General features: G+C 40.1%; 1 protein-coding gene across 1 annotated transcript; it reads right to left on the reverse strand.

The window, feature by feature from the left end:
• Positions 1–5: 5 nt before the first annotated feature.
• Positions 6–27,997, reverse strand: F9 (coagulation factor IX). Its single transcript, XM_050159647.1, has 8 exons — positions 27,854–27,997; positions 23,079–23,242; positions 22,623–22,647; positions 16,890–17,003; positions 12,411–12,539; positions 9,421–9,650; positions 2,689–2,803; positions 6–2,341 (listed from the first exon to the last, which is right to left on the reverse strand). The coding sequence occupies exons 1-8, from the start codon at positions 27,918–27,920 to the stop codon at positions 1,794–1,796; spliced, it is 1,392 nt and encodes a 463-aa protein (XP_050015604.1). The 5' UTR covers positions 27,921–27,997; the 3' UTR covers positions 6–1,793.

Raw genomic sequence — 27,997 nt, forward strand, 5'->3', positions numbered from 1 at the left:
ATGGAGAAATTTGGAATGATGTTTATTGATACTTCATGCAAGACAAAAAAGAGGCAGTAAGTAGTAGAACTTAAGTAAAATCGGCAGTAGTGAGTACGGTTTGTTTGGTGGGGAGCAGGTGGCAGTGCCAAAGGGTTCAAATCATGCTTTTGACATTTGTTCCATTTATACATCAATAAGTAGTCAATATCAAATATGTTTATACAGAGATCTAGATAAGAGTTAAAATACAAGTTCATTAAGTCGCAGGTGAGAAACATGTTGGACTGTCAGCAACCATCTAAAAATTCAATATAACAAGATTAATTATAGTAACAAAGCTCACAGGTGAGCTGAAAACCAGAAATGGGCCATTTGGTTGACCATTTGCAATGACTCCCATCCTTGAGCCTGCTGTGGGTGACATGACACTTACGCTGGTTGTTTCGCTTAGGCAAGTTGTCTTGTCTAAGACACTGGAGAATGCTGGAGACACACTGTTAAACTAGTCCTTGAACACTCAGCTAGTTCTAGGCTAAATATGGACTAAAGCACTGTTTTAAGATCAATTTTGCATGTTTTCTCAACTTCCTTGTTCAATAACTTCATGCTAATAGCTTGAAGTCTACCAAGGTAAGGGGATTTCTACAATAGAAATGAGCGATTGTTACAAGTAAGGTTCTGAGGTATTTTTAAGAGATCTTCGTGCTCAGATATTTACCAGTATGCTACTATACACAGTGTAATTATATGGCTAAATTTATCATTCACTTTTTTTTCTTTCTTGTTCCTTTTCTTCAAGATAGGGTTTCTCTGTATAGCCCTGGCTGTCCTGGAATTCACTCTGTAGACCAGGCTGGCCTCGAACTCAGAAATCCACCTGCCTCTGCCTCTTGAGTGCTGAGATTGAAGGCATGCACCACTCTGTCTGGTTCATCATTAACTTTCTATTACTGTGAATTTTTTTCCAGATGGGGGCAATATATTTTGATCAATGTCATTGCTTTTTATACTTGCAATGACATGTAAGTTTGCCTTCTCAGAACCATTCCTGGTCAGGCCTCCATGATCACCAATTACACATTCTTGGGGAACTATCCTGGATAGTGTATTAAAGGGAAAGTTCCTCTTATGATTTTAGGCAGTGTACCTCATCCCCATATTATTCAAAGTAAGTTTGAGACCAATCTGGAAGTAAGTATGGGGTTGGTGGTCGTGTATATATGTGTACAGCATTAAAAAAAAGACTGTCTTCTTTCTCCAAAGGCTGGGGAGAAGAAGCGTGGGAGTGGGGGAGGGGAACATTGATTTGGGGGTTGGGAGTTTGGCAGTATCCGGGGGAAAAAAAAAGGAGAGGAAGTAGCACATTTGATGAGTTTTGACCTATTAGCTGCTCCTGTGTGCTGCTGGCCTTAAATGGACTAAAGATTCTGGATTCACAATCAATAAATTTGAGAGAGGCAAGGGATCTCTAAAACATAGATTGCTGCTAAGAAGGAGAACGGGATACGTCATCACAGTTGAGGACTAGGGTTCCTGCTGGGCACCATGGAAAACATCACTTTTTCATTTTACCAAGGGCTGGACTTAGGGAGACAGTAAAATCTCTTACCAAACTATTTCTTTAGTGATTACATTTGATAACCTACTCGATCTAGTACAATATAGATTCTAGATGGGTTCTTCCTCTGCACAGAGAAACCAGTATTTATCGAACTTATATATTTAACAAGAGTTGGAAAAAATGACTAGTTTAGTAAAGGGCTTGGTCTATTTTCAATCCCAGTGAATTTCCTTTGTAAATAGGTTTTTCATTAAGTTAGCTTTGTTTTTTCCTTAATCCAGTTGACATACCGGGAAACTTTAGTATATATTCCATATTTTCCTTTTATAGCACACTCTTCACCCCAGCTAATAATGCCAGTTAAGAAACTGGTCCCTTCCACTTCAGTAACATGAGGTCCCCCGCTATCCCCTTCACAAGAATCTTTGCCTCCCCCACGGTAACCAGCACAGAACATGTTGTTATAGATGCTGAATGTTGTGGACCGAAGGCATGTGGCTCGGTCGACCAGTGGAACTCTCAGGTACTGAAGAATGGAAGCCTGTCTCCCTTTGTTGAAGACTTTCCCCCAGCCACTTACATAACCAGAACCAAATTTAAGGAAGATGTTGGTATATTCCCTATTGGCAACACAGATAGGTGTTACATAGCTGTTTAGTAGTAAAGGCTTATCCAGCTCCAGCAAGGCGATGTCATGGCTGTACTTATTAACAGCTGCATTGTAGTGGTAATGAGGGATAGTTTGAATCACATTTCGCCTTTGCTCCGTGTCTTCCTTTTCATCAATGTTATAATCACCTGTTGAAAACAAATCTCATAGTTTATTGTCTTTTGCATAGACACATTTCCCATGGGTCTACATTTGGCTTGGGGTCAGTGAACACTAGCAACCAAGTCTCAATGATCTAATACAGTGGGTGGGGAAATTCATGCACCAATAAATAATTGTACAATGCTGAGGGTGCCTTATGGGTTCGCAAAAAGAAATATGGGGCTAGGAAGGTGGAATAAGTTAGAATTTGAAATTATGACCCCGCTATCATTAGCCCAATTTATTCAGTAGCAATCCTATTGGATCTTTGTACAAGAGAATATGTCCATCATAATGCTGATGTTGCCAATTATTATCTATTCTGTTTCCTTACCTGCAACAACCTCAATTTTGTCACCAGGTTTAAGGCAGTGGGCAGCAGTTACCACCCATTTTTCATTAATGATGGCACCTCCACAGAATGCCTTAACCTCGCCGTTTAAAATGACCTGTGGAAATAAAATTAAGAATCTCACTGCAGATGGTATCTGATCCAGAGAAAAATGAATACATATGCTGTTTTCGGGAGTGGGGAAAAGTTGGCTGTTCGGTGCTGGCAGAAGCAGAGGGTTTCTGGAAAGTGTCGGCTCTGCTCTGCAGATGAGTTAGTGTTTCTGGAGCACAGACCAAACTACTGTTTCTCTATTGATCTCGAAGTGAATGCAGAATGAGAGCTAGTGTGGCAGGGATAGTGCTCCGGGGGAGGCAAATCTGGTGAGTGGCTATTTTCTGTGATGTGGGGCCCGTGAGTTCCTTTTATCATGCTATTTGCAGCCTCCTGGCACAAGCTTTTCAAGGAGCTACAGTGGATATGGGAGAAAATACTAACTCCCCAGGATGAATAATCAGTATTGAGTCTCTTGCCTTCTATGAGGACCTATGAGGACATCTCTTTGCTACAGGTCCCTTGAAAGAAAAAAAAACTGACCAGTTTCTCAGGAGTTGTTTCAAACCTCCAAATGAGAATGTTATAAAATGAGACCTAAGGACTCCACAGGGGCTGCATTTCCTAGTCACCTAGGTGCTGACCACCAGCAGGACTCACACATTCCTTCCAGCTCCCTTAATCACAGCCAGCGTCCTCTGGCTACAGATGGAGGCTGTCCTTGTTCTAAAAAGTCCGCTTTGCTGTGCTTGACTTTGAGACAAGGTGAACAAAAGTATCTGGAGTGTGACCTTAAACATGTACGTTATTGGATAAGAGGCTAATCCATTCTTTCTTGTCCACATTCACAGCATAAACAAAGAGGACCATCAATTTCTCTCTCTCTCTCTCTCTCTCTCTCTCTCTCTCTCTCTCTCTCTCTCTCTCTCTTCCTTTCCTTTTCTTTTTCTTTTTGCCACATCAATGTCTAAATCAACTTAGAGAATTTCAGTCCCATTGTAAACAAAGGCATTTTTTGATCCACACTTTCAGAGATAAATCTGAGAAGTGTGGACACTAGAGGGCACACTCAGCATTCAGTAAACTCTTTTCAGAAGCCCACTAGCCTTTGTGAACTGATGCCCTTAGCCTAAGTCTTAAGTAGCCCTTCAGCGAAACCTGTCCCTAAACACGACAAAGGGGTGGGGAGTGTTGGTTCCTTTGCATGTGGGGCACAGATGGTCCTTTTGAAGGACTTGTTCTGGGCCCAAATTCAACTTACTTAATGGCCACTTTGTCCTGGACTCTGAAGCATGAGCTGTGTAGCTAAAGTCCTGAGGGGCTCACCCAACTGTCACAACCCTCTGACCCCTTTCCCACTCTCAGGCTCTCTGGCTCTTTTTAGCTATTGCCTTACATTTTGAAAAATTGCAAAAATACAGAAAAAACAATAATGATATAATAAACACCAGGATTTCTACCACCCAGATTTAACAATCTTCCTAATTTTATGCATTTATTGAATGATTATTTGAGGCTAATGATTGCATTACTTATACACATTTGTAACTCAAAACACAATCATTGTGAAATATTACTCTGTACATGCTCAGTGAGCAAACTGAGGTTTAAAAATACATAAGCACTCGTGCTACTGAGATGACACAGTGGGTAAAAGTGCTTGCCACCAAGCCTAGTGACCTTAGTTCAGTCCCTGGGATCCGATTTCTGCAAGCTGTCCTTTGACCTCCACATGTGTGCTGTGGCCTATGTGTGTCACATACACTTGCCTGGCCCTAGTGTTTATGTTCCTGAACATTCAGAATATCTTAGATGTGGTCTGAGAACAAAATGTCAGAGAAAATCTCAGTTTCTTATAAAAACAGATTGGGGGGGTCATAGAGATTTAATGAGAATATTTTGTGGGTAGTGCTGGAGAAAGTGGAACTCCATTCCTCGAGTGCTTACATTTGAGAAGTGTTATATAGCTAGTGAATCCAGATTCTCGTAGCTTGGTAATCTTTATGGGTTAAAAATGTTCACTCAGGCTGGGAACATGCTTTGTAGGGTCATTGGGAAGCAAACATCTGATAAAAGCCTGGATAAAACCGCTGTTGAAGATATTGAAATAGAAAGTGTCCCTTTTGCATCTAGGGTCACTTTTCTAACCCATCATTTAAAGCTTATTTAGTGCTATATTCCTTCCAGCATGGGAATATTTGCTGGCTGACTCCAAGCCTTCATGTGTGGTCTTGATATCCCACTGTCTGCTAGCTCCAGATGATCCACCCAGTCCTCACACCACTCCCAACAAGGGCGAGGAGGCCAGTCTTCCCTTGATAGACTACCACACCCATCAAGGGAAGTGATTCCTGAACAAATGCACTTCCTTGTCAGAATGTGGATGGGCCCTGGAAGCTCCTGCTCCCTCTCCGAATGTGCTGGGAGAGGCATATTCTGGGTCCGGAGATGTGATAGGATTATGCATCTTTCCACAAATGATATAGAGTATGTGCACGTGACCTCAATTGTCCCTCTGCTTGTGCCAACCGTGTTAGGAAGGGAGCACAGCCTTGACATTTGGGTTGAAGCACTGAGAAGAAGTTTTCATGAGTACCATAGGTTGGGTGTTGGCAATGGTCCTGGGCAACCAGGCTCTATGAGGCACCATGGGTTGGAGAATGGGAGGTGAAAAAAGATGTGACTGCAACAAGCCAGGGTTCCAGCCCTCGCCACATGTTCTATTGTCTCCTTAGGCTTCTGTTATGGAGCACAAATACAAGCCACTTAAACCTTTGATATGAGACTCTTCTCATTATAGAGCACTGGACAAGTTCAAAAGATGAAGTGGCTGACTCTGATTCCAAATAATTTTACCATCAAGGAAATTTGGGTAACATGGTTCTATCCTGAAAATTACAATCCAGCATGTCTTTCTCTGGAAGTAGAATTAGCATGACAAAATGGATTTTTTTTAGGTACTAATGTAGGATTACTGAACACTTCCCAGCTAGTGGGTTAGGGTAGGTCAACGTGAAGGATAGCCAGCCCCTGGGCACATAGACAATAACATATTTTATATGACTTTCCCAAAGGGATGCTGCCTGGAGACTCTGCTGTTTTCCAGTGCCTCACTGAGAAATATGGTTGTGTCCTTTTAAGCCTGAAGAGCGTTCTTTGCCAATCCCTAATTGGTATTAGAAATTTTAGCGAACACCTTTGCCAAGAAAAAGGAACTAAGATATATTTACAATTAAAATATTACAAATGCGTGGTTTGGAATGCTTGCTTGGCCACCTAAAGACCATAGCTATCTCAATATTAGCTACTTGGAAGATGAGCTATCTGCTTAGCCAAAAGAAAAGTTCTTGCAACACTTCAGAGAATGATGGGGAAAAAATAGGAAAGCATATATTCTAAGCAAAACATCTGAGTTCTGATCTGTCAATTATTTTCATGGCCACAGTCTAGAGCCTTCTTCTGTGTATCACCGCCCCCTCTCCAACACACCTATACACAATGACAAAATACAAAAGTTTGTACTTCTGTTCTCCATGGCAATGGCAGCCCACAATAGCAGCTGTCTCATTGTTTGTTCTCTTTTGCACCTTTAATTCCAGCCTAGCCTTTCCCTGAGTTCACTAAAACCCTTATTTTCTTTTGTCATCTGTTCTAGCTTTTTAATAACACCATTTATTCTAATTTTCTATTATACAAAGTAAAATACATGATGTACTGTTTGTTAGGCTATGGCTGTTAGTCACCAAATTCATGGCAATAGGTTATTTTGTTGGGTACATAAGGGATACTCACTTTGGCTTATAATGGTTAACTATAATCATTAAATACAATGGCCATTGATATGTACTTCATAAAACAACACTGCAGGTTAATAGCTCAAATGGTCTGTTAAAACTAGCTTTGTAGATGTAGGCGAGATTATACGTGTTATTTTCTTTCTTCCCCGAATTGAAATTTTATCATCTGAGCTAGGAATAATACAAGATTGTCTTTTCCAGGTAAGACATTTCTTTTAGTTCTTTCTGCTTTTCTTTTCTTTCTTTTTCTTTTTTGAGACAGGGATTCTTTGATAGCCTGGTTGTCCTGGAACTAGCTTTGTAGACCAGGATGCCCTCAAACTCACAGAGATCTGCCTGCCTCTGCCTCCTGAGTGCTGAGATTAAAGGTGTGAGCTACCACTACCTGCTCTTGTTTTGTTTTTGAGACAGAGTCTCTCAATGTAGCCCTGGATGTCCTGGAACTTAGTATGCAAACTAGGCTGGCCTCGGACTCACAGATATCCATGTACTTCTGCCTCTCAAATGCTGGGACTAAAAAGGTGTGCATAACCACACATAGAGAGAAGTAAACCATTTCTGTAGAACTATGATCGTCATGTAAAAGAAAACATCTCTGGCTTATTCATATTTTAAGTTTTCTGTTTGTCATGGGGTTGAAGGAGTAGATCTGTGCAGGTCACTTCAGTGATAGCTTGGGCACTCATCTGGGAAAAGCTGAGAATGGGGAAATGAAGGTATTTAAGGAGAACATTTGTGCCAAGACTATAAAACCAAGATAAAAATCCATCTTTTAAAAAGGCAGCTATTTCTTAGGTGGAGCTACAAAGGCCTTAGCAGAAAGCAGAAGAGATTTGCGCTTGCTCAGAGCTGTCAGCCTAGCCATGACTGTGGGAGAAAAACAATTAAATGAAAGCTTTAGACAGGCACCTTTTTGTTTTCTCAAACCTCTACTTTAGAGTTGTTGATGAAAGTGATCTAGTAATATAGGCGTTACAGTTTGCCTTTCCTGCCCCCTAATGTTCCAAAGCTTTTATTTTTTCCTATATAGCTGTTTTAGTTTCTCAGTCGGCTAGATACCGTCTCTAAGAAAAATGTGTTTCTGTTACCGTGTGGTGCACTTAACTCTCTAGCTTCCCCTCTTACGCCCTGAAGTGTTCCTTCCAAGTCCCTGCTTCTTTTCCAAAGAGCTCTGATCCCCCTGCACAAGAACAAAAAGGAAAGATCTCTTCTGCTTGGTTTGCACCTTTGGCCTGGGTGGAGAGGAGGGGAGGATTCTGAAACTGAACTGGGTAGCTGCGCAGCTCAGGACCCCTAGAGTTCCAAGGGAGTAATCCTGTCAACCTGTCCTGATAGGTCCCTTAGGCTCTTGCTGTAGGCCAGGCAAATGAAGTGGAAGCCCAGGAATAAGGTGAGAAATGAGGGTGACATGGTGACCAGGCTTCCCAAGTCCCCTAGCCTGTGCCCACGGATTTTCATCTGGACCGCTGCTCCTGCCGTCAGAAGGGCTCCGCCACTCAACAGTTCCAAAGCATTTGCTCAAACAAGTCTCAGGTGAAACCTGCCCAGCTAATTTGAAGATTGCAGTGTCAGCCAAGCTATCGGTTTCTGACAATAAAAGTCCATACTTCAGTAGAGATAATATTTTGGTGTGAAGAATCATTGAAATCAGTATCAAATTTTGATCATGGCCTAAGGAGTTTTAAACTAGACAAAATCATGATCTTTTCTATCCACCAGAGATACATGCAACGATGGAAATATTCTCTTCATACCTACCTTGTCTGGAATAGTCACCAGACACTTGTGGCCACTATTCCCTGGAAGTGTGGCAGAAGTGACAGAGGAACCGAATTTTTTTAGTCAGTACATTTAAGTGACCACATATGCTGATTACTTATGGGCCAGTCCAATTTCATATAAGAAACTGACTAGCTCCTTGTGTTGAGGTGGGAGGAGTTGGCCTGTCTCTCCTCACAGATGGAATCACTTAAGCTTTGGCTAAATGTATAGTTAAGTCCTGGGTTTGCTACTAATCTAACTCTTGGTTATATATATAAAAAATACAGTCAGGGAATACTGTATATGCAGTTTGTGTGCAGAACACACTTGTAGGGCTGAGTAGATGGAGTCGATTGTTTGGCATTTGGGGGGCTGGTTTCTGCATGCTTCCTTTAGAACCATGGTTTTCCAGGCTACAGTATACACCAGAATGACCTGGAGTGCTTCCTTGACCCCAGCAGCTTGCTGAGCCCCTCCCTCTAGCGGTTCAAATCCAGTGAGAACTGGATGAGGTGTGAGGGTGCATGCCTAACAAATTCTTGGTGATCTGGACATACTGTCTGTCTTGGAGAAACGTGGCAGTAGGTCAGGCCTCATATGTTTATTCCAGGAAACTAGGTTTTGCTTTCACCCTTTCCATGTGAGTCCTTTTCTCTATTCCCATCAGGTTGTCTGGGCCTAGGGACTTCTTTACTAGTTTCCTCCCTTCAGGGGCTGAAGGTGTTTGTTGAGTTCCAGTCCCAGTGTGTGTGTGTGTGTGTGTGTGTGTGTGTGTGTGTGTGTGTGAGAGAGAGAGAGAGAGAGAGAGAGAGAGAGAGAGAGAGAGAGAGAGAGAGAGCGAGCTCATTTATAAGCATTGCTATTGCTGAGCCATTTTCAGAATCCTACTGTACTATTTGTTTGGTACTGAATTCCTTTTTGACCCTGTCTGGTAGCCATCCCCGGACATGCCTTCCACTAGATGCTTACCTATAGGGGTTTTTCTTTTGCTGAGTGGTGAAATCTGCCTAAATACATATCACAATCCCCACAGGTCTTTTTAATGTCCTAGCTCCATTCCTCATTTGGCCTCTCTCTTGCCATCTGAGCTCGAGCTTTTAAACGCACTGTCAATAGAAAGTACCTGCCAAGGGATTTGACCTGGTTTGGTGTTTTCTCCACCAACAACTCGACGGAAGTCATCATATGGTTCACTATTTTCAGTGACGTTATCCAGAATGGTGCTGTTAGTGAAGTCATCCAGAAAGAAGTCAGCTTCAGTAGAGTTTTCATAGCCCATATCAGAAAAAGTAGTCTCTACACGGGTGAGCTTAGAACCGTATGAAACAGAAACTCTTCCACATGGAAATGGAACTACAGAAATAGAAAAAAGAACATTATTCTGATATTTCACAGTAGGAAATGGAACTGCATTACAAACATTGAGAAGGAAGCTCATTCGTTGCTGTCAGTTTGGAGAAGTAGGCCCATCAACGCTGAAAGAAACTAAAAGGCTGACCTATTATTTTTATACAAAATTTTTAAAACTTCCATGGGTGAGAGCATTCGGCTCTGGAATCCACCATCTTTATGGAAATAAAATAGGTGTTCTGAAATCAAATCTTACTACTGTCTCCTGAGCTTCTTAAAGTCTTACTGTCCTCTAATGGAAATCCGGAAGGAATTCTGTGTAACTTTCCTTTTAGGATAAGGTAAAAGGGGCTTCTACTGATTGTTATTAACAGGCTTTCTTTTGTAGACCACTAATGCACCAGAGATTCCAACATGGAATTTTTTAAGAGCGCTCATTGTGATTCAATTGTGTTTGTCGAAAATTTACCAAATGGGTATAGGTTACAAATATTATAACCAAAGCTATATTTACTTGGATCTGACTATCTTTTCCCCCTCCCCCGCTTTCATTTATTTCCCAACAAATCAGCTGCTGATACACTGGGAATGGCAATTTTTTAGTCAAACAAAGTCACCTCCCACTTCATTTTCATGTTTTCCTCTCATTCCAGTTACATCTCTTATACCAGCTATTTCTATAGCAATTAGCTATGGTTAAGCATCATGAAGACAGTTTGTCGTTGAAAAAATAGAAAATTAGTTTAAAATACGTATTCATAAATATACAGGATCAACAATGTCTTGAGAAAAAGGACTGTTATCTTTGAAAAGGCAGAGCGGCTTATTTTAGGGTTGGCCTACTTACGCTGCTAAAGTAAGGCTACATTCAAATGGAACTCTTAATAGTTGGAGGTGCTTTTCAATCTTAATTTTCCTCTCTTAGAACATAGAAAGGCTTCTAAGGGCTAAGCTTCAGTGCCAGCTGCCTTCATTGGAAGTTAGCCTTTTTAATGTTAATTGCACGCGCACATACACGCACACACACACACACACAAGCACACACACACACACATCTCCTAAGGCAAGCTGTGTATAAGGCAATGTATGTGAAGAAGCAGGCAGAAGGTGAAGCATCTAAGACTCTCCCCTTTGTTTGCAGCAGACACACTCTTGTATGCTGGGCCTGTCTTTAATTTCCTCTGCCTGGTACATTGCTGAGATAGGTATCAAGCCCACAGCTATAAAGGAATGGTTCATAATTTAATGTACCAACTTAATAAAAGATCTTGCCTTGGAAATGCAAGAGAAACTGTACCTGGCTTGCTTCAAAATTGTTCTTCTTTTTTTCATTTGTGGGTGTGGTATATGTGTGTGGGTATGAGTGCCCAAGCCTGCAGGTATGGAAGTCAGAGGTGGACATCAAGTGTCCTCATTTATTTCTCTGCTTTATAAATTACTTTTGGAGACCGGGCCTCTCACCAAACCTGGAGCTCACTATTTCTGACTGGTCCTATCTTTCCCTTCAGTGCTGGGACCATGGATTTACACTGCCTGGCTTTTTTGCACTGGGAATCTGAACCCAGGTCCTCATGTGTGCACACCAGGCATTTTACTTTCCTTCTTTTAGTATTGTAAAGCTTGTCTCCCTCCCCCCCAAATCAAAATTATGGCTTCAGAGGTGACCAATGAATGTGGAGCTGTTTGAAACACAATTATCTGTCAACATGGTGTCACGCTCACACAACTATGAAACATTACTTTGCCCTTTACTGTAAAGGCTTGTGTGGCTCGGGCTAGGAGAGCATAAACTATTGCTGGATCCAGTCTGACCGAAAGTATAGAACCCCAGTTTATGACTCAAGTCAGGAAGTAATTTTAATAGATGGAACTAACTAGGCCTCCAACAGACTTAGACTTAACACTTAGCATCTTTTCATTAGAAATTTACTAATCAGCCAAGTATTTATATGACTTTTATGCTATGGTAGTATATTATTAGTTAGATCTGCTGAATCTCAAATATTGCACATAGATGCTACACATGTCAATTTCTTTGTGATACAGAAATCAGAGAAAAAACATGGTCTCAGAAAAGAATTCAGGCTGTACATAATTATTGAACTCAAGTGATGGTGCCATTTGGAAAATTAATTTGTTTATTTCAAGCTACTAATCTTTTGTTCAGTTTCAAAAAGGAGTAGATACAAGTAAGTATTGAAATAAGGTATTTTGGGGGCTGAAGAGATTTTTTCGGTGGTTAGGAGCACCTGCTTCTGCAGAGGGCCTGAACCTGGGCTATAACTAGAGTTATAGAGGGTTAGTGAAGCACCTACGGGTTAACCCACTCAGCCTCCATAACTCCACTTCAGGGGATCTGATGCCCTCTTCTTACTTCCATGGGAATTGCACACTTGTATAATGCATACATGCACACAAGATACTCATATATATATAATAAAAATAAATAAATCCTTTTACAAGTCTAAAATAAGATAGTTTAAGTGTTAAAGATTCAAACACAGAATTTTGTTAAACAACTTATTTAGGGCTGGAGAGATGGCTCAGCGGTTAAGAGCATTGCCTGCTCTTTCAAAGGTCCTGAGTTCAATTCCCAGCAACCACATGGTGACTCACAGCCATCTGTAATGAGGTCTGGTGCCCTCTTCTGGCCTGCAGGCATACACACAGACAGAATATTGTATACATAATAAATAAATAAATAAATAAATAAATAAATAAATAAATAAATATTAAAAAAAAACAACTTATTTAGATTTTGACCTGCTGGTTCACAAGACTTCTGGTCTTCTGCAAGTTGGTATCCCTCAGTGCAGGAACAAATTACCTTGTTATCAGCACCATTTTTACAAAACTGCGTGCACCTGCCATTTTTAATGTTACATGTTGCATCTAAAAGAAAAGAAAAAAAAACTAATGTCTTGTCTGACATATATTTCAAAAATACACAGAACTATTGGCTCACGTGTATGTTAAGCACTTGTATGGAAGCCTTGAGCTAAGAGTAGAAAATGAGGTAAAATAACACTCTCAGTAATTCATGAAGATGGTGTTGGCAATATTTTGATTCTGCATATGATCAAATAATTCGATATTGTACTTTGACTAAATCATGAGCTACGACTAGATGCTTATTTATTTACATATAACACTGGTTCAAATGCCGCACAGGTTAATGCATACAGCGTTATCAACCCACACAAGTCCCTTAATGTTCCCTCCCAATCATACTACCCTTCCTCTTCCTCTTTTACAGACTCTGTCACTGCCTGGGCTTCAAACATGGTAAATAGCTTTGGTAGTTAATGAACTTCATGTAAACAACATATATATTCTTCTCTTTTAGCAATGTATTTGTGTGATTCATCTATAAGCTTTTGTATAGCAATACTTCCTTTATATTTCTGTGTAGTAGGCCATTGTATTAATACAATTTTAATCTATCTATTCTATTATTTTTTAAAACTACTAATGTGCATGTGTGTGTGTGTGTGTGTGTGGTATCCACAGAAGCCAGAGTGTGTTTAGAGTATTTGTACATCTTTCTTTTATTACTAAGCACTTCATTTTCACTCTGTTCCACAACTTATTTTCTGTTTATTCTGGTATAAACACAACTGGTATTTACATATTGCGTCCATATTCAGCACCATTTCCATATGTTTCTTTATTTTAATTGTTTAAAGTTCATCTGATAAATAGCTCATAGTGCTTACTGGTAGCCCAGTAAATCAGGAAAGGAAGATAAACTGTTATTGGGGAAGGGAATAGAGGAACCAACCTGAGATTTCGTTTTTGCTACCAATAATTCACTAAGTGCATGATTTAAAAAAAATGGCATCTGGTCTTTTGCATTTAGTTAGTTTTTAGGACCTTTTCCCTCATGAATGTTGATAGCATCTCTGGCTCTTTTCCTGTTCCTAGCTATCCTATCATTGCTACAAAGCAATACTAAAGTGTTCAGCCAAAATTAAATACCACTTGTAGAGAATGTTTCATCAACAGGAGATTGTGACAAGGTAACAGAGGTGGGTGGTGAGAACAGGGCAAATGTGACGGTAATGATTTCTCCATTCTGCTTCTGTGCCCTTGGTTAAGCCACCAGACCTCTCAATCATTTCCTTATTTGCCATTGCCCTTTCTGGCTCAGCATGTTGCTGCTGCTCTTGATCCCTGGCCTGGTTGGTGCACATAGGGGGATGTGTTGCTGTAGCATCAACGGTCTTTTGCCTGCGGCCAAAGGCTCAGGATTCTAGAAATAGAATTATAGCTCAAGACATTCCAGGGGAGAGGTCAATAGATCGAGACCTGGGAAAGAGCACGGAGCTCATTCGTCAGCTACTGAGCACTTAGACGGCAAACACTAGGTTGGGTATTGGATTTTCCTTGGTTTTGACAGCATCAGGTTGCCCGCCAGAGCCTTAACAAAATTTTGTTCTGTTGAATAGGTTTGCCAGAAAACATGATGCTATTCAGCTAAACAAAACGTTTTTCCTATTCAAAAAAAAAAGCATAGTAAATGAGAAAGTTGGGTCTGTGGTGTCCTGCAAAAATTAGAACAAAGTCAAAAACAAATAAACAAACCCCCAAACCATAAAAAACAACCTCAGAGAATATTCTTTTGTTTGTAATTTTTTCTTCCCACTCTGTTTTTCTGTCTGGAAATGTTTCTCATATTCTTTAGGAGGAAAGGGTGTCTAGAGCCTTGAAGACCTTGATTTTCTGATAATGGGTATTTGGATTTCTTCTGCAGCAGAGGAAATCCGGAGATCTTTATTCTAGCCAAAGGGAGCCAGTAGCCAATTAATTCTTGTTTTTTGTTTTTCTTTTTCTTCTGACTAGAAGGCATGCCCCAAACGTGTGCTCCCCACTCCCCTGACTAAGAGCGCTGATAAACGGAGGGTGTGGTGGGGGAGAAATCAAAAAGCCACACTAGTGGAAATCCGGGCATTTCCTAGGCAGGGTGAGGCATGGGCCCACACACCTGGCTGCTGTGCGGCCTCATGACTTCTCAGGGGCGCGTTCAGTCAGCTCGAGGCGAGAAGCTTAAGTGGGAGTTTGTATATACTTTGTTGCTGCTCTCCTCTAGTGTCCGTGATGAAGAGCATTCTGACAGAATTCCCATTTTGTTTCTGAATCAGCTGAGCTAATTTTTTTTTTTTTTAAAAAACAAACCCTTTATCGAATTGGTTGGATCTGATCAATATACCCCAGAGGCTAAGTGCGGCGGTGGCTGTAGTACAGCTACAGAGCCCTGGCCAAACAGAAACGTGGGAACCAAGGGACATTGAGATGTTGCCAACACTTTTTCTCTATGGACCGTAACCTCTTTCGTATTGTTAGAGCATTTCTGAACTTATGTTCGTATTCCTCGAGGCTGTTCTCGTCCTCCTTTTAAACTGTTTGTTTTAAAACGAGATAGAGAACCGGAGAGCTGGCTCACTGGTTAAGAGCATTTGCTGCTTTTCCCGGGGAACCAAGTTAGGTTTCTAAAACCCACGTGGATGCTCACAGCCACTTTTAACTCCTGTTCCAGAGGATCCCCTGCCACCTTCTGGCTTCTTTGGGCATTGCATGGACATGGTACCCAGTTATTCATGCTGAAAAAACATCCTTAAGCATAAAAGAAAAATAAATATATCAAAGTAGATAGACATGGTTTTACAATTATTTCATCACTATATTTTTATATGCATGGGTAAGTTTTATATGCATATAAATTTATGTACCCCGTGCATATCTGAGCCTGCGGATGCTGAAGAAGTACAGCTAGTTGTGAGACACCATGTAGGCTCTGGGAACTGAACAGGTCCTCTAGAAGAGCAGCCAATGCTCTTAACTGTTGAATCATCTCTCCATCCCAACCTTTATGCTTGCAATGATCATCTACTACAATGTGTCCTTCAATTATAACAGACTGAGTTATCTATCCCCTTCACTCCAATAGTTTCATCATTTGAGGCAATAATGAGTAACTATTCAAAGTATTCCCGTATATACCTGGCATAGGAGGACTAAATTTCACTAAGTAAGTCTGAATTTGAAATTATAATCTTTCAGAACAAATGGCACTTTAGAGATCTTGAGCCAATTAACACAGCCCCAGGAGGGGAAACCCAAGCTGTGGGTTATTGCTACACCAGGGATGCTAAACAAATGGAAGTCCAGCCTGAGCATTTTAGTTTCCCCGCGTGCATTCATTCTTTCTTTTTAAATTCCTTTGTCCTTTCAACTTTTCTTTTCATTCTGAGATCTTTCAGATCTCAAAGGAAGATGATCAATGAACTTTCCCATGGTCCTGAACAATCTTGCAGGGACTTTTATCCCCTTTCTCAATAGGACAAGTGCAGCTGCCGCCTTTCATTTCATCTCCTGCCTTGTTCATCTGTCAGAGAGATGGCTATATAGCCTTAAGAGTGTCCTGATATTTTTCTACCTTTTATCCTTAGCCATGAAACCTGTGCTGTTAAATTTCTTCCCTCAGATTGCACATCTATTCTCCTAGAGTTTCAGAGAACAAAGTTTTTTCTTGGTACCACGTGCTTTTCTCAGTCACAATGTCTGAAATACTGCATCCAGAGTAATCAGCAGGTAAAGGACTTTGGGGTTTACGGCTCAAATCACAAATATCTCAAAAAAAAAAAAGATTCTAGGCAATGAAAAGGTAAACAAAGCCTTACATTGCAAGTTACTTTTTCCCTGTTACTCTTTGATATAATCAATACTGTTGAATTGAGGAACAATCTCTGATTTTTATAACAAATTTAACATATAAAGTGTTTTATCCATCTGGAGGAATTCCTATTACATTGGGAGCTGTCATGCCGAGATCTATATAGACTATCTACTTCCACAGCCTAGATCAAAAGTGACTCAGCCACAAGTTCAAATTATTTTATAGATGCAGTTTTGTGCACAGTTCAGCTGAAGTTCACTTCCTGGCTCAACCATTTACACCTCTTCTGTTTGTGCTGTTGTCTTCCAATGTTCCTCAAACGGGGATAATAATGGTACTGAGCACATATGACTGTATTAAGGATTAATAAGTAAAGGGAATGGAACATTACCACTCAATACTAGACTGAATTCATACCCTGAAAACTGACTACAGAGACCATGAATGCTTATAAGCTTTGAAAGTTTGTTTTAGGAGAAATGTGTGGTACATAAATATTTCAATTTCCTGTTTCATCTGGTTTAAGAAGGAAACTTTGAACCATGAATAATAAAAATGTTACTTACCTAATTCACAGTTCCTTCCTTCAAATCCAGCTTGGCACCAACATTCATAGGAATTAATATCATCCTTGCATTTTCCACCATTTAAACAAGGATTTGACTCACACTGATCTCCATCTTTAAGACAGGTTAGAAAATGGAATTATCAGATAAATTGCTTAGAATGCCCAGTCCTCCCCTGAATAGATGTCTGATTTTAGGGTCAGAGAAGAACCACTGTGCTGCAAGCTAACTGCATATGGGTAAGTGATGCGCTTGTTTTTCTGAGCTTCTAAAATCCACGGAAGCAAAGGCCAATGGTATCTTGAAAGTTGCCCATAGGGAGACACACACAGTTCATTCAATCCAAAGGAAGAGGGGAGATATGTTTGCATGGAAATTACTATATGAGCAGACAACAAGAGAGGCTGTTCATGTTTCTTTATGGAATGGAAACAGGTTAACCGCAAGTCAATCAAACTCATCCACTTCAATAATTACTATTTATATTTCATATGAGAACACTTTAATGCAGGTATTGAAGAGCAAGCTGTGTTAGACAATAAAGATGTTTTCACACAAGGAACTAGCAGCGCAGGTACAGGGCAAATGTATCAACTTACCTATCATATGAAGCAAGGGTCTGTGGGAACAGGGAAGGTGCCGGAAGCTTAAAGATAGTTGTCTGCCTACCAGTTAGGTTCCGAGTGGACAACCATGGTCAGCACATCATCAGAAACTTAAAAGTACTGTTGGGTGTGCTTTATGAATGGATTTGCTGTCTCCATTCTGTTTTCTGAAGTTTCTACATTTATGGTCTTTGAAGACAATGACAGCAAAACAAACAAAAAACAGGAAGAAGGAATAGGCAAAGAGGGGAGCAGAAGGAAACCTTTAAGTCTTCTTCCTTAGTGTTTGGCCGCCATTCATACTATTAAGAAAGTTTCACATGGAGAGGGTGAATCCAACCAGAAGGAGAGAATTATGCATTTTGAGCTATAGAAAAATTGCGAACTAGGCCTGTAGGACTCCACATATGAGAAGGAAACAATGAGATAAAATGGTATCAAAGATCAAAGAGAGAAAAAAAAGGAGGAATAAAAGAGAAATTTCCAGTTATTAGTCATTCTTATATATAGCCAAACTCCTGGGTACATAATTGTGTAGGTTCTCATAATCTTTCCCTACTGTCTGATAGCAGCATGTGTCTATTGTCTATGTTCTGTTGACTAAGGGAATAGAATCCTTTTCAGAAATAAACTCTCTGGAAAATTGGATTGCTGTAAAAATTAGACCTTGCCCTCTCTGCCCCTTGATCCAATGTGCTTTTGCACAGATACTGCAATTTGTTCCAATTCTATGAAAACAAAATACATTATCTCTGGTTTATTATTATTGATGTTCAGAACTGGTCTAAAAACGAGCTACATTTGCACTTTATATTATAGACCAATGAATCTGAATTATTTAGGGTGTTTCAGTGGAAGGGTCTGGGCTTGCAGCCAGCCACACAGGAAACTCATTTGCTGAGACATATCTTCAAAATGAGTGTCATTATATTTTGCATTTAGTCCTCCTTTGGGTTCCTATCTTTGTGTACTATAGACCAGGAAAAAAAAACATAGTAGGGGTCAAAGACAACAGGAGACAAGACAAGACATGTGAGATTTTCTTTTAATTCTGCTGGGTTTTGGAGCTGGAGAGGTTGTTCAGTGCTTAAGGACACTTGCTGCTTCTTCAGAGGACCTGGGTTCAGTTCCCACCACACACATGGTTGTTTATTACAGTTTATAACTCCAGTTCCAGGGAATCTGATGCCACTTTTCTTGCCTCTGTGGTTACCAGGCACACACATGGTACAATACATACATACAAACAAAATACATCAAATGAAAAGAAATAAACCCACAACAACAGCAGCAGCAGCAACAACAACAGAAGCAACAGCAACAACAGACTATTAGACTCCTATTTAATGAATAAGAACATTCAGATTCCAATGTTGTGAGGTGTTGTACTGAAAGGGGTTGGGAAGAGAACTTGGATTTTCTTCCAGGTCTTGTGACTCTCCAGCTGGGTAACCCAAGGCAAATCCCTTACCCCTTCTATGCCTGTTTCCTTCTCTGTGAAGCAGAATTCACAGTGGGAACGTGTGAGGGTTAAATGTGCTAGGCATTCTGTAGACTGCTTCTGTGAGCTGTACTCTACAAGGTGCCTGACAGACGCTAGTTTCCTCAGGCTCTTTGTCTGATGAGGCCATGTTAGAGAATGACACAGCAATAAGGAGCCCGGGACCAGGCTATTTCTGAGTAGCACAGGCTAGTTTTATCGAATCTTAACTACATGTGAAAACAGGCATGGTTTTTTTTTCCTTTTCTGTGCTTGTTTGTGTTGTTTAGGTTTTGGTAGTGAAAATAGTAGAGACAGAAGTATGCCCTTGATGTGTCATGGGTATTTGTGATCAAGGTATAGCAAACATTGCATCTAGCTCACCGAGAAAGTCATTGCCCAACTTCAAAATATTCTGCAGGGACTGGGACAGGGGCAGGGGTTGGCTCTGGGTCAGGGGCTGGAACTGGGGCAGGAGCTAGGGCAGGGACAGGGGCTGGGACAAGAGCAGGGACTGGGACTAGGGCAGGGGCTGGGGCTGGGACTGGTTTGTATGCTAATTGGCAGTGTGAAGGAATCATAAAAGTTCAAGTGTAGCTAAAGTAAAGGCTGATATGAGTTTTGCTTCTTTGGTGTGTGTGTGTGTGTGTGTATGTATATATGTATGTATGTAGAAGTCAATCCTGGGTGATTGGTAATCTTTTTTTGATTATTACTGCTAAATATACATACATACATACATACATGCATACATACATACATACATGCATATCCAAGAAAAAAATATTTAACTACAATCTACTAGGGCCTTTTCTGTTCTTTGTATGTATGATTTCAGGTTTATTAAACTAATAGATCTTAGAAGAGAATCTACTATTGCCACTTTGCCGGACGAGAATAATTTCTAACTTTATCCTAAATCCTTTCTTTAGTGTAGTTACCCGGCAAGTGTGGCTACCACCCTTCATCAAAGAAGACTCTCTGTACAGCAAATGGGGACAATCACAGAAAACACCACTGGACACAATGCAGAGATCAATGGATCATGGGGAGGGCAGATCCAGTAAATACATTTGTATCACAGCCTCAGTGAGCATCACAGAAGAGGGAACAGAAAGATTGTAAGAGCCAGAATACCAGAAAGTCTGCTGTGAAATAGTCTCTCCTAGAAATGGCTACATACACAAGATCTAGACATTGGCAGTATATAATGGACATGTTAATGTGGGAGGGGGAAAAAGTCTCCATCCTAGACAAAGACTTACAGGCAACTGCAGAGAGAGAGAGAGAGAGAGAGAGAGAGAGAGAGAGAGAGAGAGAGAGAGAGAGCTCTAAGAATCGTTCTTCTTTATTGGTTATCTAGTACAAAATGGTCAGTCCTGGAACTATACCAAATACATACAAATAACAAAACTGGTTGGTGATGAGGATTAAACTCAGGTTTTCATCTATGCTGGATGAACAGTTTGTTGTTGTTTGTTTGTTAACTTGACAAAAGCCAGTGCCATCTTAGAAAAAAGAATCTCAATTGAGAAAATGCCTCCATCAAACTGTCTTGTGGGCAGGTATGTGGGGAATCTTTATGATTAATGATTGATGTGGGAGGGCCCAGCTCCATGTGGGTTGTGTAAGAAACATAGTTGAGCAAGTCAGTAAGCAGTTCTTTTCATTGCTCCATCTTCAGTTCCTTCCCGGACTTCCATCAATCTGACCAGTAAGTGAAAGACAAATAACCAGCCCACAAATCACAAGCCCAGAGAACCTAGGCAGCAATGAGGACCCTAAGAGAGACATACATAGATCTAATCTACATGGGAAGTAGAAAAAGGCAAGATCTCCTGAGGAAACTGGGAGCATAGGGATCTTGGGAGAGGGTTGAAGAGGAGGGAAGAAGCAGGGAGAGGAGCAGAGAAAAATGTAGCGCTCAATAAAAATCAATAAAAAGTGAGGGGAAAAAAGAACATCAAATAACTAATTTCTTCCCCGAGTGGCATTTTGGTTATGTGTTTATTAAAGCAACAAAACGTACTTTGCTAACAGAGGTATCACTTCCCCAAGCCCATGGTTTGCATTAAAAAACAAAACAAAAGAAAAACAGAAAAACGATCCATAAACTTCAAAGTTTTAACTTCAGTGTAAATAGAGTTTGGATGAAGTTTTAGGGGCAATTCAGAAGAAAAGAGCATGGCAGCATTCATCCTTGAGAAGGAGGAAAGACAGAGTGAACCTCTTTCCTTCCATGACTTCAAAGGGGCATGGAGAAACAAGAAGGAGTTCTGAGGGTATGGAACTGTCTATTTTCCTCCACAAAAGGAACTGTAGAAAAGTCAAATTGGACCTTAAGTTGGTGGAGCTCAATGAATAGGCATCCCAGTTCATTTGTTTCTGTCTAAGCAGATAGCATAAAGGAGGTGAACCCGTGAAAGTTCCATCAAAATTCTACATCTGGATTTAAATTCTTTAAAATTTGTATTTGCAGGCAAAATTTAAAAATGTACAAAGATATAATATAAGAAGTTGGTTGTTGTGAAAGCATTACATTTCTTCCTTTGGGTCAGTTCGTGGGACAGATATTAACTGCCTGCCTTCATTGCAGATACTGCTGTAGGTGTCAAGACCCATCTGCAAGTGAGGTTAGTTCTTAACAAAACTAAGCTTGCATTCTATAGGATGGGAAAATGGACAATAAATTGGTGTTGAAAATGCTGCAGGTTGAGTAGCCTCAATTTCAAAGCTCAAATTCCAAACCACGCCAAAATCTAAAACTTTTGGGATACCAACACGATACTATGAGTGGAAAATCCCATGCTGTGAAATTTGGCTTCATAACCAAAATTATTAAAATTATTGTATGACATGATCTTCAGACTACATATTTAAAGACCTTTTGTTTGCAAGTATATTAGATAAGGGGTACCAAACCTGTAGTTAAAAAAAAAAAAAACAGGGCTGGAGAGATGGCTCAGAGGTTAAAAGCATTGCCTGCTCTTCCAAAGGTCCTGAGTTCAATTCCCAGCAACCACATGGTGGCTCACAACCATCTGTAATGAGGTCTAGTGCCCTCTTCTGGCCTGCAGGCATACATGCAGACAGAATATTGTATATATAATAAATAAATATTTAAAACCAAAACCAGGACACAAGTGTCTAAAATGGCAGAGCTGCCAGGGAACAGGTTGAAGTATTAATATATGATAAAGGGAGAACTCATTGAGTTGGAGGAATTTGGGCAAGGGAAGGAAGTGAACCTAGCAGAAGCTGGGAAGAGTCAGCAAACAGGGATAGCAGATAACTAACTCTTGTAACATGGGAACACTGCTAGGATGTGCGGGGGGGGGTGGTTGTGGAGTGGGAGTAGTAGTAGAGGTGGGCAGAAGGGCAACAGGAAGGGCTGGACAGTCAAGCCATGGAGGGCATTGAAGACCATCCCAATGATTAGGATTTAACATAGAAAGCATTGGTAGTCAGCATCTTTAACTCCACTAATGACAGCGAACTTTCATTCAGCTTTGAGATGTAATTGTTTTGCTTTCTTTCTATGTTTATAGTTTGTTACTGAAATTTTACAACCTCTACTTATATAAAGAAAAAAAAACACAATTCTCAAATATCTCAGATAGCAGCTAGGAAATAAAATGAATTGCTTACCAACGTACTGCTTCCAAAACTCAGTCTGTAAGAAAAAAAAAAAAAAAGGACAACTTAATGATAGTGTTTAAAGAATTTTTGATGTGGATTCATTTTCTTTTATAACATTTGTGATTTAATGTGTACTGATATTTTAAGATTTCAAATACAATTTTCTTTCTTTTAAAATTGGTTTAAAATAGTTTTCATTTTATTTTATGTGTATGGGTGTTCTGGCTTCCTGCATACAGGCACTATGTGCATGCAATACTCACAGAGGCCAGAAGAGGGTGTTGGAGCTCCCAGAGCTGTAGTTAGAGATGTTTGTCAGCTTCCATGTGGACACTTGGAATCCCACCTATGTCCTCTGGAATAGGACACGAAGCCATCTTTCAAGTTCCCCACTCCCTTTTTAAATGAAGGTTTCCATATTTTGCTTGGGGACATATTGCTCTCGTATGATGTGGGTATACTCACAGTTTTTTCAGTGTTTTCAAAAACTTCTCGCGCTTCTTCAAAGCTACACCTTTCTTCAACACATTCTCTCTCAAGGTTTCCTTGAACAAACTCTTCCAGTTTCCCTGAATTATATCTTTTTGGACGGATAAGAATTTTGGTGGCATTTTCACGATCAAGGAAAACTGAAATTTAAAAGAACCTTTCTTTAGTTTTAAGGGAGAGAGAGAGAGAGAACTCTGAAAATGATATATGTCTTTTAAGAAAATGTTTATTTTTCAATCCAAAATATAACTAATTTCTCTTTGGGGAATGGAGCCAAAATCTTCAATGTTCTCACGGTACTATATACACATTGAGATTTAGGAATTAAAATTCAATTTTACTTTTAATCAGTAGAGCTCTAATAATCAAAGGTCACATTTTCAGCCATATTTGTATTTAACTTTGGATGAAAAAGAAAGTTCTCAAATAAGCAGTAACTTCACACTTCGTCATCACTTGAAATAGCTCAGTGCGGGATCCTTGCAAGGTGATCCATCATCACTGTGACTGGGCTGCTTCCAGGACATAGTCTCCCAGTGACTTTGCAACAAACATCTGGTGAAGAACAGAAGCCTGTCTTTATTTGTTTTGATTTTTGTTTTATTTTTGTTTTGGGAGATAGATAGATGATAAATAGATAATAGGTAGGTAGGGGAGTAGATGAGAACATGAAGTTGGAAGTTGGGTAGGTAAAGAGATAGGGAGGATCTAGGAAGAGTTGGGGAGGGGAAAGATGATCAGAGTATTTTATACCAAAATATATTAAGCAACAACATCAACAAAATCCCAACTCTAGGCCAGCTGCAGATGGGACCCCAGTGCCTCTCATGGGCTATTGAGAAACAATCATGCAGTAATTGAGTTTATCTTCAGGAAGATGATGTCTTTAGTTGGTATATGAATTCCAGTGATGGAAACATTTCACTGAAATTTATGATGTGGTTTCTTTTAGGTATGGCTGCCTGCCTACTCTGTAGGACACTTCTGTTTTTTTTTTTTTTTTTGAGTACTTAAGACTTTGAATTTTCTGCCTTCTTCCCTTTCCTTCTCCTTGCATCTTTGTATCTATTCCTATCTCTCTGTATCGCTCCCTCTGCATATATACATGCATATGTGTAGGCATATATGTGTATATGTTTACATATGTTGATGTATGTATATAATGTACATAATCAATAACAGGAACCCGAAAAGCTGCTTGGAGTTGCTCCTTTCCTTAGCAGCTATACTGGGGCTAGAGAGATTGTTCAGTGTCTAAAAGCACTGATCTCATAGAGGATCTGGGTTTAAATCCCATCACATAATCATCACATCACATAAGGATTTGTATCAGGTGGCTCACCACTACCTGTAACTCCATCCAGTACCAGGGGAATCTGATGTCCTCTGGCCTCTATAGATAGGTACCAGCATGGATGTGATGTACATAAACTTAATCTCATATGCAGGCACAAATAAAAATAATAAATAAATCTTAGAGACAGCATCAATGTAGCTGATAATACTTCAAACTGAACTCTCTAGGGCATTTAGTACTAGTTTTTCATTAACAGAAACAGGGAGGGTAGAAGAAATGAAACTTAATTTTATTACCTTATTTTTTTGTGGCAGTAATTTCCTTTATGGAACATTCTAGTCCATTGACATCCTTGATCTCTGAATCCATTTGGGAACACTTCTCCAATCCCTGAATTTATTTAAGTATCTTCCTATCATTCTTCCCTTGCCAACTTCCCCAACTCATTCCATTCCTTGTTAGCACTTTTCTTGCCAGGCAGTCTTGAGGCGAGGCAGGTTTGTATTTCACCAAATTGCCTATGGGTACCTTTGTGTATTTATATCTAAGTTCCCACCGCAATTTATTTGCTTGGTTCAAGTCATTCATATAGAACATCTGTGATGGTAGTAATTTATAATGTGGACGAATGGAAAAACAAGGTTTGCAATTAGATAGGACAGGATTTGAATCATCATGTATCTGCCTTTTTTTTTTAACTGTGTGAACATAGATAAGACATATAATGCCTGGACCTTAACTTTCTCAAATATAAAATGGGTATAGCAACAGTGTGAAGTGTGTACTCATCATCATCATGTTGACGGGATCTCTGAGATCAATTATAAGCCAGTGTGTCCCTGGTTACTCTCTTCCCCCCACGTTTCGCATGCTGTTTTCCTTTTCCTCTGAGCGTTCCTCCTTTCTCCAGCTCTGCTATGCCCTGTGTAGTGCCGTTACTTCCTCCCTGCCCTCTGTGCAAGGAAATCATTATTGTCATTATTGGTAGCAATCTTGTAAAGAATCATTTTGACTTCATGTATTTCCTGACTGCTTCCTGTCACACAACAGAGGATTAGCCCTGGATTTCCAGTCGAAAGCCAGACTACAGACCCTGTGCTGTGTTGGTATCAACACACTGCACTCGACCCTTCAGATCCTCTATGTATGTCTCCTAACCCTTTCATGAGCGTGTGGCTATTGAACCACTTCAGCTCTGTTTCATTATTACCACTTCCGTTGTCTGTCTTCTTTCTATGGCTACTGTCCAGGTTCGGATCTTTTGATTCCTCTGGATAATTGCAAGAGACTTAAGGTTGGACCCGCTAGCCTGGAGCCTCATCAGTTCTAGAGTGTCACCAGCCTGAGCATTGTAACACAGGGAGGGGTGTGCTTCTTACACTTACATTTGTTACACCTCCACATTGCTCTCTACTGTTAAATCTCTTTAGATTAGGACCCTTTTTTAAAAAGTATTATGATCTAGTTCATCTCATTTTCTTGCCTCACTTCTAACAGTTAATATTCAAACCAGACAGAACATCTGGAATACTTACATTACTGTGGATGTGGCTCTTTCTGTGTGAGGGTTACTATCTACATAAAATGCCAACATTGGTGATTATTTTTATTGCTCTCTCTATATGATTATATATATGATATTATACATACACATGTGTATGTGGAGTGTGTAGATGGGTGGATGTGTGTGTTCTGGCTAGTTTTATATTAACTTGACAAAAAGCTAGAGTCATTTTGGAAGAGGGAACCTCTTTTGAAATATGCCCCCATAAAATTGGCCTGTGAGCAAGCCTGTGGGGCATTTTTTGATTGATAATTTATATAGGAAGGCCAGGCTCACTGTGGCCTGTGCCACCCCTGCACTGGTAGTTCTGGGATGTGTAAGAAAGTGGGCGGAGCAAGCCTTGAGGAGCAAGATCGTCATGGTACCAGGCACCTTAACAGTAATGAATGTCTTAACATACCTGAATGCGTGAAAGACAGTTTTGATCTGTATACTTAGTAAAATCAAATTCATTTCACAGACTCATTTTGATTTCCAATTCTAAATTGGCACACTAAGGCACTAGTCATGAACATGCAGCAGCTCCATGACAGTTTAACAGAAGACAGTGCTGCCGGCTTCCTGACCACAATGATGCTAAAATCCTGTTGCTTTTCTCCTTAGTACATCTCTTTAGGATTATCTCTAGTCATCATTGCTGCAGCTCTGAAATCTTGACTCTTCTATTATCTTACCATTATCCAAGGTCTTCTGGTGGGCAGCAGTCCTCTGACGCACACCATCCCCTTAGCACTAATTTATAAGAAAGTGTTAGGTTCTTTTGTCCTCTCTTAGGTGTGTTGAATGACCTGCCTTTATGATCCACGCAATGAGCTGTCCAACATGTATTTTTCATCTCTTACTCTACCCACTTTGCTAGAGCAGTTTAACCTTCACATTTTCCTGTCATCACTTCAGCCTTTCAGTCTGATTCCACAGTTGACATCATGTCTGGAGTGGAAACCAGAAGAGCAGCCTGTTTTCTGGGGATGTCCAGGGTTGGCACCCCTGATCCTGGCACTGTCAGCTGCTGGAGTTGCTGTTACAAGTAAGCGTGATAAATGCATCCCGAGTGAGCAGGCTGTTTGTCTAAATGCAGTAAGTTTTTCCCTGTGCGCCTCTCCCTGGGGAGGAAAGTCACTGTTGTTGCAAAAAGGAAACCAAACAAAAACTTACTGTGTTGTACTTTGCATGAACTAAGTTCCTACTCCTTCTAGCCATTTGTATACTTGCTTTGTCCCCTAGGGAGGTCGCTAAGTAAGTACCACGGTTCGCTAAACAACAGTTCTGAGACTTGTGAACTCACAGAGGAGCTTGTTTATTCCCATCCATGGAAAAACTTAATAAACATCTAATTTAATAAAGAAAGGTTGATCTTCCAATTTTAACTGAGAAATTCAACAGGAAAGATATACTTTTATACATTCTAACAATGCCTTGCCATCTACCTCTAAAGCATTGAAACACATGTAGATCAAGAAATACTTTTTCTGTAAATAAGACCACTGTGGTTTTGATGTTTCCCCTTTTGATTTCAAGGTGGTGAGTCTAAAATCCCAAAATAACATGGTTTTCTGTTTCTCCAGCAATTTCTTTGTTAAGAGATTTTTCCACTTTCATTTTTTTTAAAACGAAGGACACAGAAATTTTAAGAGGAATTGTATTGTCAAATAATCAGAATAACTGTGTCTATTAAATTCAAATGAATCACAAGCACTGTAAATGTAGCTCATTTTTAAAATGAAGGTGAAGTTACCAGACAGCCAATATTTGCCAGCTGACATGCTGCCTGCTAGAATCGAAACTATAGCGTCAAATCACGGAACCTTGGTTAGTTGAAAACAACGGTTCTAAATATTTCTGTATCTGAAAGAGAAGCAGATTCAACGTAGCTTTGAAAAGGAAACAAACCTGCACATTCAGCGCCGAGTAGATACCCCAAAAGGAAGACAGTGATGAGGCCTGGTGATTCTGCCATGATTGTGTTCAGGTGCTGCGTGACCTTTGTTAGTGGATTGTGCAAGTGTCAGGGCTGATCAATCATTCCAAAGTCCA

This window comes from Alexandromys fortis, unplaced genomic scaffold (genome assembly GCF_014885135.2).
Source record: "Alexandromys fortis isolate MF-2015 unplaced genomic scaffold, M_Fortis_MF-2015_v1.1 scaffold_95, whole genome shotgun sequence".
Taxonomy (NCBI): Eukaryota; Metazoa; Chordata; class Mammalia; order Rodentia; family Cricetidae; genus Alexandromys; species Alexandromys fortis.

Coding starts and splice junctions, on each gene's coding strand:
- F9 (XM_050159647.1), bottom strand. CDS start 27,920: ATGGCAGAATCACCAGGCCTCATCACTGTCTTCCTTTTGGGGTATCTA. Junction 23,243..27,853: donor ACTCGGCGCTGAATGTGCAG/GTTTGTTTCCTT, acceptor TTTAAATTTCAG/TTTTCCTTGATCGTGAAAAT. Junction 2,342..2,688: donor CAAAATTGAGGTTGTTGCAG/GTAAGGAAACAG, acceptor TGTTTTCAACAG/GTGATTATAACATTGATGAA.